The sequence below is a fragment of the Drosophila sulfurigaster genome, chromosome 4 (genome assembly GCF_023558435.1).
Source record: "Drosophila sulfurigaster albostrigata strain 15112-1811.04 chromosome 4, ASM2355843v2, whole genome shotgun sequence".
NCBI lineage: Eukaryota > Metazoa > Arthropoda > Insecta > Diptera > Drosophilidae > Drosophila > Drosophila sulfurigaster.
Genome location: NC_084884.1, coordinates 2,227,515 through 2,241,263, shown reverse-complemented (window position 1 = coordinate 2,241,263; position 13,749 = coordinate 2,227,515). Strand labels below are relative to the sequence as shown.

The window sequence follows — 13,749 nt, the reverse complement described above, 5'->3', positions numbered from 1 at the left end:
TTAATAAATTGACTTTCGAATTAATATGAATATAATAATAATAAATATAAAAAACCGATTCAAAATAAAAATTAAAAAGTTGTATATGTATTCAATAGATTTTATCGATAGTTTGCGTGAATTGTATCGAAATATATTTGGTCAATGCGTGCTCGGCTGTTGACGTTAAAAGCTATGTGCGAACCATTTTTTTTTTTTTTGTGAATTAACCCTTAATTTCAAAATTATTAAAAATAAATTGTAAAACAAATCTAACTTTTTAACTGAAACTTTAATCCCTCAACATCTTCTAAGGGTTAATCCACACACTGCCGGTTCGCTTGCCTTACTACGCCGAGCCCATTTCACTCGCACTTACTGTTATGATTGCAGAGATACCAGATTTTGCCGACGAGACTACCTTCTGTTATTGTATCATTATGAGGTTAATGTCTAATTTTAGTATAAAACCTTTCTTTGGTAACATTTCACTAGGATTAAAAATCATAGATAGAATAAAATCATGCGTAGATTTTCTAAAAGAGTGTAGGTAGCGAGAATATAAAAGTCCAGCACATCGACTATGGCGTGAATTAATAGACTCCAACAGACAATTCGTTGCATAAGGCATCTAAAATTGGTGGTTTGGTAATTCGAATGCTGAAGGGATGCAAAAGCTTTCTCAATAAAAGCTTTCTCACACTGTGTGCTGAGTCTGAGTTGCGCATTAGCAGCAATCATGCATTGTGAATACAAATAATGCAGAAGCGAATACATCTTGAAGTCTTTCGACTATAGAAAACATTACTGCTGAATTGCAAACTTTTAAATCTGTTAGAAATTAAATGGTTTTTTTTGTCAATATTAAATGAAAGTCTTAAAGCAAGTTCTGTATTACTAAAGGTCTCAAGAAGAGAAAGATAAGGTTTCATTTCATATTAAGGCTGAGTATGTATTGTGTTGTTGATGGTTATAAATGTACATATTCATGTACATACATACATATATTTATAATATGTAATTGTGCATATGCTACTGAACCTAACTTAAAATAACTAATAAACCCGAACAAAATTTTATAATAGTGTATGATATAGATGATTATTAAACATCAAAAACTGCCACATTTTTAGAAATCATTTTATTTGCAGTGTAGCGAGAAACGGATGTAAAGTTGTTAAACTAAGCAATGGCGGCTTTAAATGCAGAGAGAAAGTTTATGAATGGTTTAAAAAATATGAAGTCCATCATATTGTTAATATTGCATTTTAGTTGTGGTCTTCAGCATATCATCGCTTCATCAGTTTTAAATATAAATGGTAATTATTTTAAACTAATCGGCAAATATAATTACTGATTTCAATATTTGTTTTTTTCCACATCGCCTCATAAGACTTGGCTAGTATGGATCGCCCTTTTTTTGACGATATAAGCTCAAGAAATATTTCGGCTGTTATTGACGAAACTGCAATTTTAAGATGTCGTGTTAAAACAAAGGAAATCGAACTGTATGTATTAAGTTCTTTTGCTATTGTATACATATATTTGAACAATTTACCTCTCTTTGGAAGGTTTCGTGGATGCGCAAACGGGATTTACATATTTTGACCACTAACATTTATACATATACTGGCGATCAACGGTTTTCTGTAATACACCCATCAAATAGTGACGATTGGGACTTGAAAATTGAATATGCACAGGCTAGAGACAGTGGTATTTACGAATGCCAAGTTAATACTGAACCAAAAATTAACTTGGCCATTATTCTGGAAATAACTGGTGATTTTTCTATGCTAAAATCTTTTGTATATATATGTATATATATAAATATATACAACAGCATATACAATTGCGAATTAAATATCAACGCTCATCCCAATCCCAATATAGTTGGCAAAATTAAATTATAAGAATTCTTAGTCGACTTTTGATCACGATTAAAAATTGAGGGAAGATGCTTAGATTTGCCTTGCTTCTTAGTTGACGCAACACATTAGTTATGTATGTAAATCATGTAATGTAATTTTGTTTTGTAATTTGACTACCCATAGGGAAGAAGGCTAACTTTGTGCCAGCAGGAAATGTATTTAACAGGCAGAAGGAGGCACTTCTCTATTAATCAGCGATAACAGCCGAGAAAGCTATAATTTTTTACATATAAATCAAAGAGATATTGGCTTTTAATTTTATTTCGCAGCAGTTATATGTACATTAGTTATTTTTTCGGTATATTAATTTGGTCTATTTAAAGGGTAAGACTGCATTGTTTGCTTATTTCTAGAATGGGTACAGGGTCTTTTAAAGTCGCCCACTCGACTATAGCGTTATTACTGGTTTCGATTTATATTAAAGAAGCCTCTCAAAATTTCAAAACAAAAACGTGAAGACATACCAATTGTCAAAAGAGGAATTGTAGTTCTATTTCTTACAGTCTCTGACATCTGTATGTATGAAGTGTTCGCATGGTCAAATATACAGAGGGATGTTCGGGAAGAGCTATAAATTCTCGGTTGACGTACAATACTAATGTGGAATAATATTTATTTAAAAATACAAATAAATAAATTATTTAAATAAATATAATTGTATTCACCGCCGTATTTGCGAGCTTTGGTGGATACGACTTACGTAATTTCTATTTCTTAATTAATATCGCATTCTCGGTTGCTTATATTGTGTGTATTTCACTGTCTAAACATATTTATAACTTTTTATTATTTGGTTTAGCTGAAAAGAACTGCGAGAAAGAAGTTCGGGAAAAGTTTACTTTGATTCCAAAGGTGATACACTTTACATTACTCATATTTATATAAATTAATGTACCATTTAACTTTGAATATTGATGCTTAAATATCTAACCGACTAAAAGTCCAATAGAGTTAGTTATTGTATACTAAACATAAATCAATATACTTATGTTATGTATATACTTACAAGCATATAAAACAAATCAAAATTAATACGTATGTGAATATTTTTTTGTTTAACTATAAATGAACAACAATAAAAATTTGCAGCGCGTGCGAAGATTTTAGGCTCTACAGAAATACACGTAAAACGCGATAGTACTATTGCTTTGGCTTGCTCTGTGAACATTCATGCCTCTTCCGTACTATGGTAAGTAATCAATTTTGACATGTATTCTACTGTTAATTCGCTTGCAACCGCAGGTATCATGGGTCTGCAATAGTAGATTTTGATTCTCTAAGAGGTGGAATTAGTTTGGAAACTGAAAAGACCGATATAGGTACTACCAGTCGTTTGATGCTAACCCGTGCGTCATTACGAGATTCTGGAAATTATACATGTGTTCCCAATGCGGCCATGCCGGCATCAGTACGAGTTCACGTCTTAACGGGTTAGTAAAAGTGTAATATAAATATTAATACCTATTATCAATTCAATAGAAGAATATGTTGAAAATTTAAACTAATTATAATTGAAATTTTACTTGTCTTGTAAGCAGTAATAAATATATTATTTATTGGCGTACAATTTTTATTTACAGGTGAACAGCCCGCAGCAATGCAAACCAGTATTGCGAGTGCTACAGATGTTTCTATAGTAATCATAATAGCGTGTTTGATCATATCAGATATATTGTTAATTCGAGTTTTGAACCTAACACAACGTTTAACTGTTCATCGAAATTTAAGTTGACTAACTTTAAACAGAACTAGCTCTAGCAAAGAAATACATGTTATTTAAAGGTAGTTGTGACATAATTTCCACAACTCTTTAATAAATAAACGATGAGTAATTTTTATATTGTATAAATCATGTACGGTATTCAATTTAGCAAATTATTTATAAATAACTTTAAAATTTAAGCAATTCGAAAACAATAGACTACTTGTTTGTTTGGTCCTACATATATACATAAGCATATATATTCAAAAAATAAGATTGTAACGAGAACATTTGGAAAAAATCAAATTACCTTTATATACTAACATGCATACATACATACATAGATTCTACATTAAGCATAATTCCTATAGTCTTATGTAATAAAAACGTACAGTAAGAATAAATACATATATACGTATACATATAGCATATATATATGCTAAATAAGTTTTGTATTCGTTTATCAGCTGGAAGGAACGAATATTCTTCATATAATATAGGCGATGTATGGTATTTAATAATAGAGAATAAAGAGAATCGTGTCGTTTCTCTAACTAGTTCTTCGTTAAAATGTTAAATACCGTAACATTTTATTTATTGAAAAACTTTTATATGATGTAGTGCTATGCGATTTTGTACTTGTACATATTATTATTTATGTTTTAATATTTAAAAAGAATGTGGACTGGAAACATAGCCATCTTGGGCTTATAATTAACAAAAATACAGTATAATTAACAGTCATAATTTATAGTTAGATGGCATGATATGCGATTTATCTTTAATTCTTATGCCTCGAGCTTGATATAAAATGCTGACGTTTATAAAGCTTGGTGCTTTTCGATGGAGAAATACGTGATACATCATTATCTGCGTTACATTTATTAGATGTACCAAGTTCCGCAGTCTTTGCACTTAATGCGGCTCCTCCAAGATTCGATGTACTCTCTGGAACTTTGGGTTCAGTTATAATGGTAGTAAACACAGTTTTGTCTGCAATATTTCGTAAATTAAAATAAAATTTTCACCATTTAATAATCTTACAGTACTTATTGTTATATATATATTTTTTAAAATAATTATATAATTTATCTATATTTAGTTACTTGTTTGACATTCCCTTAACTCACAAGTTTAAAGTTGAATGAAAAATCTAAAGAGAAAATACTTGAAATCTGGATAAATATCGAGCTCCGTCTTTGAAATCTCGCATTACAACTAGTATGATGCGTTTAGGTTTTAAATAAAAGGTCGAAAAACCCATGTCATAAACATGAAAATAACAAATATAAAAGCAATTTTTTAATCCAATTGCTGCAGTGATAACCGTACCGAATTAATATACCGAAAAATACCTAAATATACCGAAGGTCATATTTGGTATCTCGATATAATACTACATTCAAAATAAATATACCGTAGAGTATAAAATATACCAGATTGTTAGATTGAAATTTTTCAAAAAAAAGAAAGCTACAGTCGAGTGTGCTCGACTGTGAGATACCCGCTACCCATTTTGAATTAAATGCAAAATACTGCGATATTATTCTCAAAAATACCATAAACTCTACAAAATACTAAGAATGTATTGAATGATATATTTGGTATATGGATATAGTACATTAAAATGTACCATATACAATATACCAGACTGTCAACCAAAGCAACTAAGACCCCTAGTAAGTAGGCCTTTTGCCCGAGACCATCTAGCCATGTCGTATGAGCACCTATGTAGATCTCAGAGACTATAAGAGATAGAGCTATAACAGCATTTATGTTTGCACGCAGATCAAGTTTGTTTAAAATTTTTGCCACGCCCACTTCCGCCCAGCAAATCAACAAAAATCGAATAACAAGCATAACTTTAGAACTAGAGCTGCGAATTTTGGTATATACAATACAAACAATAGTAATTGTTACGATCAGATAAAAATTGTCGAAGTTATTAAAGAAATAGTTTTGTATGCGCAAAAACGCCTACTTGCACGGCGTCTTAGTTGTTTTCGGTGACAATCTGGTATGTTTTGCACTCTTTAGTATATACTGAGTGTAGTACCATATCAACATACCAAATTTACAATTTAGTATATTTTTGGTACTTTGCGTTATATTATTTTTGTATAATTTTAAAAATACCGGAATATTTTGCTTTTATTCAAAATGGGTAGCGAGTATCTCACAGTCGAGCACACTCGACTGTAGCTTTCTTATTTGTTTTTTAATATTTATTCAAAATGGGTAGCGGTTATCTCACAGTCGAGTACACTCGACTGTTACTTTCTTACTTCTTTTCAATTGGCGGGGAAGTAAACATGGCATAAAATTAATATATAGATGAACTTTGTGCGTGAAAAATAACAAGAGCTGTCGAAAAATATGTATTTACATCTTATATGTAGTCTCTAAGTCCTATGTAGGTGTTCATACGGACAAACCGACGGACATTGTCATATCGTCTATCTAGAATGATGCCTTGATTTGTCTGTTACATACATATTAACAAAAAGTTAAATCCCCAGGAAATATAGTGAAGTTTGAAAAATAATATATATAATATCTACCTTTAATTGATTCATCTGGCCTTGATATCTGAAGACTAGCTGAGAATACGTTCAATTCATCAAGCAAAATCGGTGTGGATTGACGTCTTTCATCACATTTTAAATGAGTAGATGATTCGTAATGAGTCTGCTTAAGATATTCTGGATTTACAATATTGCATTTAGGTTCTGTATTTTCATCTTGACTACGAAATAAAATTATTTGTTATTATAAATTATGTAATCTAATATTTGAAATATACTTTTACTTCTGTATTTGTCGGGCTTTGTTGGACATAAGTGCGTGTAGGTTATCTGGACATGTATCTAACATATTAGTGTATAGAACGTCAAGTAGCTCCCGTGGCACTTTGAATATTTCCTCATAGTGATCAATCATTATTCTGTAAAAGCAATATGCTTATCAATTTCTTGATTTATTTCAATTTACACACGCGTTTTGTAAATCTAAGGAAATGACGTTACCTTATAACATTTATCGCATTCGAGATATTTTCATGTTCATTAAATTGAGGTGCCTTTGACAAGGAATTGCGCAAAATATTGGGCGCAAAGATTGTCGATAAGTTGTAGCTGTCCATTTTGTTGCCAGTAATTTCAATTGTTCCATCAGTGGAAAATATATCATCACAATGGGCAGCTACATTACCAAGAAATCGTAATATTACATGCAATGTGTCTCGATGTGCAATAGGTAACAATTTGATTAGATGAGATATCCCCTCAAGCTGTAATCGTCGGTTCCGAATACCTAAAAAATGATGTTTGATTTTTACATTTTATTTTACATTTTTATAGTAGTGTCATGATCTTACGTTGAGTTTCTAAAAAGTCGTATACAGTTTGTTGCACAGCAAAGGCTCAGGTAAGTCTCGTAAATATTCCTTCAGTAATGTTGCGACATCATGAGGGCATGTATTGTCAGGAATGCACATGTTCCAATTTTTGTCAAAGTCCTCCCGAAGCTATTATAAAAATTTGATTGATAAACACATGCGTATTCTTCACTTACATATGTATGTATATATATTTACGTATTTAATTTCAGTTTTTTATTTGAAATTTCCATATCACACATTGGGTATTTCAAATAAATAACAATACTTGTCAATATATATATATATATATATATAAATTATTCAATCGATTCCTTAAAAGTGTACGCACTTGTTTCACTCGTTTTTGATGTACTAACACGAAATAGGCCAACGTTTTGAAGTCCATGATCTTCCAAATATTTTATACAGTTTAGCACAAATACAGGTACGTTTAGTTTCTTCGCATTAGATTCATCGAATAATATACCATTAAGGTCAAAATCACTTTTTCTCACGTCAAATTGACTTCGAGATATTTGTATTGATTTTGATATCGATGAAGTCTTATGAATATATGGCAAATTATCTGATGAAGATCCTTGCTCTGACGAGCTTACATAGTCCATCAAATTTGTTGGTAAATTCTCACATGAGCGTACCTATAGTGTATGTTTATTTATAAAGAACGTTTTTAAATAAAATTTCAAATACGTACATTACTATTTAATTTCCCAACCCTACTATTGGGTGTATTACTACGAAAAACTGATGTCAATGATTTTGATCCAGACACTACTCCTTGTTTTCTATTTCTTGATAGATTATTTTCCAAGGATGTTCCAAATAAAAATCGCGTCTATCTGTATGTAAGAATATTTATATTATGCTTATTGTGCTGCATTTTTATAAAATTGTGGTATAGTATATAGTATATAGTACTGTACTATATAGTATATAGTATATAGTACTATACTATATACTATATACTATATACTATATACTATATACTATATACTATATACTATATACTATATACTATATACTATATACTATATACTATATACTATATACTATATACTATAATAAGTATAGTATTTTTGATTCCTGACAATTTGGTTATGCTCTCGTATTCACAACTTTTTGGTCATCGTTTTTATAGGAACATTTTATTTGTTTCTGCTGAAACTGCTAACTTGTATTTTGGTTAGAAGTAAGCAACGCTAAAAAGTTCCTTTAGTTTTCAATTGCTTGCATGGATAGAACTCACAAAATGGCGATTACACCCTGCAAAAATGTTTTATGCTTACATTAACTTACATTTTAAAAACAATTCAACGGTAATCAACAGTTTCACGCAATGAACTGTTTGCCAGATTTTTAACCGATTTCATTCCGGTGATTTTAATTACTTGTTTATGGTTTTTATATTTGAGTAATTAAATTAAGTATATTTATTAAAAAACATATTTAATACAACTTAAAAATTATTCAATTATTCATTATAAATATTTTTTAACTCATATTGACGAATTTATCGGTCGCTCACCAAAACAAAAATTGTTGTTGAGGACGGCAAAATTTTATGTCCTAATTTGAGGTGGGGTCAGAAACCCTATGAAGTATATATGTATATTCTTGTTCAGCGTCAACAACCGAGACGATCTAGCCATGTCCGACTGTCCGACTGAACACCTAGATCTCAGAGACTATAAGAAATAGCTATAAGTTTTTTCCGACAGCATTTGTTATGTTTGCACGCAGATAAAGTTTGCTGAAAATTTTTGCCACGCCCACTTCTGTCCCCGCAAACCGAAAAAATCTAATAACAAGCGTAATTTTAAAGCTAGAGTCGCGTATTATAATAATAACTATAGTAATTGTGATCCCTGAAAATTTGATTTCGTTCAGATACAAATTTTCGAAGTTATTAATGAAGAACTTATTTTTGTGTGGGAAAACGCCTACTTAGTAGGGGTCTTATATTCTTTGGCTGACAATTTGGTATATTTTGCCCTCTATGGTATATCTTGAATGTAGTACCACATTAATATACCAAATTTACAATTTGACATGTCTTTATTTTTTTTAAAAATATTTTGTGGTATATTGTTTTGGTATATTTTGAGAATATTACCGCAATATATTATTTTGATTTTACTCAGAATGGGTATTGGGTGTCTCACAGTCGAGCACACTCGAGTGTAGCTTTCTTGTTTTTATTATTTTTACGCTGAGGAAGGTTATAAACATTCACGTTGTTTTTCAGATATTTCTGCTCGGCACTGTTCGTGCAGACGGACCCATTCGCAAGTAACAAACATCTAATGAGTGCGCTGCACCAACGGGCTAGGTGGACCGATAAATTCAATATTCGTAAGGAAGAAGTTACAAGCTCGTTTACTGTCTATATTTAGTCCTGTACTGTGGTGGTGCCCACTTACATATGTAGATCCCACCTCTATGAATGTCCTAGATCTAACGATGGCAACTGAAGATAGCTATAAAGGAGAATAGAGAGTCCGCGAAAAAGCTTAGTTGCGCATGTGGCCCCTCGCCATCTCTTATGCGGTGAGTATACATCTCGGCTGCACGCCGGTCACGAAAAAGGACTGTGTGTCGCAGGCGCCTTCAGGTCGCCCCCAACATAAGCTTACTAAGTGATTGTTGGCATCAAACCTATGCGGATTGCTGCCTTAGGCAATCCGGGACTAATAGATTATGGTAACAATAGGCAGGGATTCTTGTATTGTCACTGACACTATTTTCCTCGAATCGGGTTGCTGATGAAAAGAGGTTGGCATCTCTAATGCCTTTAACAACTACACCGATGGCTGGAAAATGGCTGGAGGCGTGGTTACTGCTGTCTACTGTCCCAAACACTCTTACAATGTGCCCAGCATCTTTCATGTGGAAGTCTTCACTATAGGCAAAGCCAGTCACATTCAACAATAACGCTGTTCAGAAAATAAGCGAAATAATTTATATTAGAGGGCAGAGAGCTGTTAACTAAAGTTAACGACCTGCTACCGCCATCATTCTCCACATATGAACTGTTGGCTAACCATCAAAGAGCTCCCGTAGTCCATCACTTAAAGTGCAAGCATCAGTGGCGCTGCAGATATTGCAAAACGGAAGCGGAAGCTCGCGGCCGGCAACCGTGAGAATACCGACTCATTGCTTTTCGAGTGGAGCACTTTCTGCTGAGGAATTTAATACTAAACTCACGTGAATACTAAAATTAAATGAAATTTTATAACGACATAGAATTTTTGTTTCTTTGGAATGTAACAAAGGTGCGAAACTAGGGAGAAACTTGCCTAGCGCCCAAACAGACTTAGTGCCATAAAAATTTGTGAAATAAGAAAGGAACAAAAAGAAGCAAAAAAATAAAATAATAATACGAAAACCCCTGCGGAAATTTATTTTCAAGCATTAAGAATGTCTTCCAATGTGATAAGAAACGAATATACAAATTAAATAATCAAAAGTGCGATCAAAAAGATGTGTGTCAGTTCGCTAAAAATGATGAAAGGTTTGGAATGCACCCAAAAAGAGCCTACCGTACTATGTAATAACCATACCTTAGATGGCCAAATGCGAAAACAGATTAATTAATAATTCTTACAAAAATTAAAAAATACAAATATTCAACCAGTACACTGTGGAAAACAGCATTAATAAACATATTTTTCTCTTCATAGAGTTTTAACATTTAACGACTTTAGAAGGTCAGTAAACGGGGCGGTATTCCGCAAGGGACCAAGTGGCCTTTGAATCGTGCCACATCGCTGCACTACTCCGCCAAAAGGGACCTACGGACCTTAGAGCATCAACTAAGCAGAATGACTAGGGAAAATCGTACTATAGACTAATTCTACTTAGAAATAACCATTTTGCTTTTATACTGAATTGTGTTAGGAATGGAAATGGCTTCCCCGAAGTCGTTAATACTCTTATTGAAACATACAAGGACAGAGCTCTAGATGATTTCATACAAAGCCTAAACGGTGACTATCGACATTACTCCTAGTACACAGTCTAGAACTGCAAAATGTATAAGTCTAAATGTGAATAGAAACAAATTGATATTTGGCGAGGACAAGTTGAAATATAAGTAATAACCTCTTCATATCAGAATAAGTTAGTAATTTAAAGAAGTATTTAAATAGAATACAAAAGGCGGAAAAATTCCAGGCACTCTAGAAGTGTTGATTCGCACATTTTAAATCACAAATAATCCGCATAACGTAAGGACTGGTAACGAATCGACAAATGCGATTTAATTAGGAGAAAATAAATCAGAGCTTTTATGGCACTGTCCAAAACCATGGGGACCCATATCTTCAAATAATTCCCTTCGACAGTGATTCATCTGGCGCATAAACGTCATCTAGCCCACGTTGTTCAATTGAGTAAAATACGAGTACAATGCCTCATAAACTACATTGAAAATTAAATAAAACTAAAAGATTTCTTCTTTTTTCTTTTTTATGGTTAGCAGCAAAGGTTCACTTTTAAACTTTAGTTCCGCATTGAATAATGCGGAAGTTCGCAACTCCCGAATTAAAATATATATGTATTTTCTAGTCAGCACAGCTTAAATTTAAATTTTCACTGTACCGCATCGATAAATAATGTTACTTTCAAATACAAAAATAATACCATCCTTACTTTGTTCATCCTTTTTGCCAATGTCAAAAAACTTGTTGTTAGAGCTCTTTTCTTCGATATAACTCGCGTTCTGTTGGACTTTAATTCTATATCTAAAAGGGTATAAAATAAAAAATATCTTAATAGTTTTTAATTATTGTTCTAATTTTTTAAAATACCTTAGAAATACACACCTCTGTCAATTGTAAATAGATGAGCTTGATAAATTAATATGAGTACTAACACAAAGTTAGAAACGTATACAATGACAATATGGGATACGAGTATGAATGTATATTCTTGACCAGCGTCTACAATTGACTGGCCGTACGAACACCTAAACTTCAGGGACTAAATGAGATAAAGTTACAATATTTCGACAGAACTTGTAAATTTGCAGAACAAGTTTGATTCAGATTTTTGCCACACCTTTTCCGCCCCTGCGGTATATTTTAATATGTTCTCGGTAAATTAATTTTCTATATGAATGAAATAATACCGCCCTGTTTTCTTTTAGTAAAAATAGGCATCGAGTAAATTCAATGCATTATAAGCAAGCAGCGGTGTATGGGGTATATTTGTTTTCTGTAGCTGGAAAATTTATATTTCTGTAGCTTGAAAATATATAGCAATTCAAAATGTTCGCGGCTCTTACTTCAAGATTATGGTGGGTATTTGATTTGCGGGGGCCGAAGTGGAATTATAACAAGTGCTGTCAAAAATTATATCTCTATGCAGACAGGCGGACAGACGGATTGACAAACAGACGGACATGGCAATATCGTCTTGGTTAACTCTGATGACTCCATCTGGCTGTTACATAAATTTCCTGCAGGCACAAAGTTATAATACCTTTCTACTATACTCTATGGGGTATGCAAATTCAGATTCAGAGGGATAATAATCGGATAATAATCTTTGAAATTCTCAATGCAATCCATTGTTAATAAGGGAGAAGCGTTTGATACAAAGATTATCGAGTAAAGTATTCTATAATAAGGAAGCCTGTTTTTACATCAGTATTATGATGAGGTCCAAAGGAATCTGTCATTAAAGACTTGCCATCACTTTCAGTTCTGCACGAGAAAGTTGAATCTTTCATTAGATGGAATGTAGCTGGGATATAAATGTCTTATCAATGCGGGCACCTTAGGAGCGGATGCACTGCTCTGTCGTAAAGAGACACCTTTACGTTTTACGCAGCACAACGGCGTTGAGACGTCTGATTTTTAAGGTTGTTATTTCTGCCGCTTCAAAATTAAATACTTAAATTAACTTTAAACATCACATCTGTAGATCGAAATTACTTAATACATTGGAGAAGAAGCGATCATTCAATGTGCTACTATACATAGTTTTTAAAGTGCATGTCACTATTATGTGCTTTATATGTATAAATTCTACTGGAGTTATTATTTTTATATTACATGTACATACTACGTACTTACCAATATTCTTTCCAATATTCAGTTCTCTAATTTTTTCAATAGCAATATTTTTAAGTATTGATGCTTCAGTCTGCGAAAGGTTTTCCAATGCCGTATCATTAATTTTTATGACTTGGCCTTGGTCTGATATCCATGTGTAATTAAGCTAAGCAACCAAAAAAACCATAAAAATAAAAAATACAAATTTTAGAAATTATTTTGTTTTTTTATAAGAAAGTCCGTAAGGGGTTTCTTACAGATGGCGCCATTTCTGAGATTGTGGCTCACAATGTTTACTTTCATTGTGTCTATTTTGACCTTTTGATCGACTTCCCCAGATCTTTCTTGAAACATATTGACCAACATTAGACAACGATTTAGATTTTTGCATATTTGTATCATTTTTTGATCTGGAAGAGAAATTAAACAAAAATACAGAAGACACAATTTTCTATTAAAACATGCACCAATTGGAAAAAACATACATATATAAAATTAACTCTGAAGTTATATAAGAAAATAGGCAATTTTTGGGATCTTTTGAAAATATTACTTTGAATTAAACTTTACTTCTATAAACCATTCGAGGCTCCAGTAAATATTAACGTGCAATCTCTTGCAGCTCTTCGAAGCTGCATCCCATATACATATGCATATGAATGGTATACGTCCTTATATGTT

General features: G+C 32.3%; 3 protein-coding genes and 1 long non-coding RNA gene across 6 annotated transcripts in view; 3 read left to right on the top strand and 1 right to left on the bottom strand.

Annotated features, from left to right (window-relative positions):
* The first annotated feature begins 722 nt into the window (after nucleotides 1-722).
* Nucleotides 723-1,765, top strand: LOC133846881 (uncharacterized). Of its 3 annotated transcripts, none has more exons than XR_009895047.1 (4): nucleotides 723-927; nucleotides 1,113-1,298; nucleotides 1,373-1,487; nucleotides 1,551-1,765. It is a non-coding gene; the product is annotated as an uncharacterized LOC133846881 (long non-coding RNA). The 3 variants fall into 3 exon arrangements; XR_009895046.1 differs by having other exon boundaries at nucleotides 724-927; nucleotides 1,131-1,298; XR_009895045.1 differs by having other exon boundaries at nucleotides 731-1,298.
* A 666-nt stretch (nucleotides 1,766-2,431) lies between these two features.
* On the top strand, nucleotides 2,432-4,214 carry LOC133846940 (uncharacterized). The gene is made up of 5 exons (XM_062281652.1): nucleotides 2,432-2,447; nucleotides 2,718-2,762; nucleotides 3,000-3,099; nucleotides 3,153-3,340; nucleotides 3,491-4,214. The coding sequence occupies exons 1-5, from the start codon at nucleotides 2,432-2,434 to the stop codon at nucleotides 3,640-3,642; spliced, it is 501 nt and encodes a 166-aa protein (XP_062137636.1). The 3' UTR covers nucleotides 3,643-4,214.
* Nucleotides 4,215-4,293: 79 nt separating this feature from the next.
* LOC133846877 (rho GTPase-activating protein 6-like) lies at nucleotides 4,294-13,257 on the bottom strand. Its single transcript, XM_062281589.1, is given in 9 exon segments — nucleotides 4,294-4,605; nucleotides 6,174-6,358; nucleotides 6,422-6,556; nucleotides 6,639-6,924; nucleotides 6,989-7,000; nucleotides 7,003-7,138; nucleotides 7,341-7,650; nucleotides 7,707-7,851; nucleotides 13,090-13,257. Coding segments are annotated over 7 exon segments (1,023 nt in total). The 5' UTR covers nucleotides 7,398-7,650; nucleotides 7,707-7,851; nucleotides 13,090-13,257; the 3' UTR covers nucleotides 4,294-4,393.
* The window catches only part of LOC133846876 (synaptotagmin-7), a 35,826-nt gene continuing 32,416 nt past the window's right edge, over nucleotides 10,340-13,749 (top strand). Inside the window, 1 exon segment of the mRNA XM_062281588.1 lies at nucleotides 10,340-10,523. Within this exon segment, the coding sequence (XP_062137572.1) occupies nucleotides 10,493-10,523 (31 nt within the window). The 5' untranslated portion in view covers nucleotides 10,340-10,492.

Excerpts from the sequence above, each read along its gene's own strand:
- LOC133846940 (XM_062281652.1), top strand. Across the intron at positions 2,763-2,999 it reads AGTTTACTTTGATTCCAAAG|CGCGTGCGAAGATTTTAGGC; the intron begins GTGATACACTTT and ends AAAAATTTGCAG. Across the intron at positions 3,341-3,490 it reads ACGAGTTCACGTCTTAACGG|GTGAACAGCCCGCAGCAATG; the intron begins GTTAGTAAAAGT and ends TTTTATTTACAG.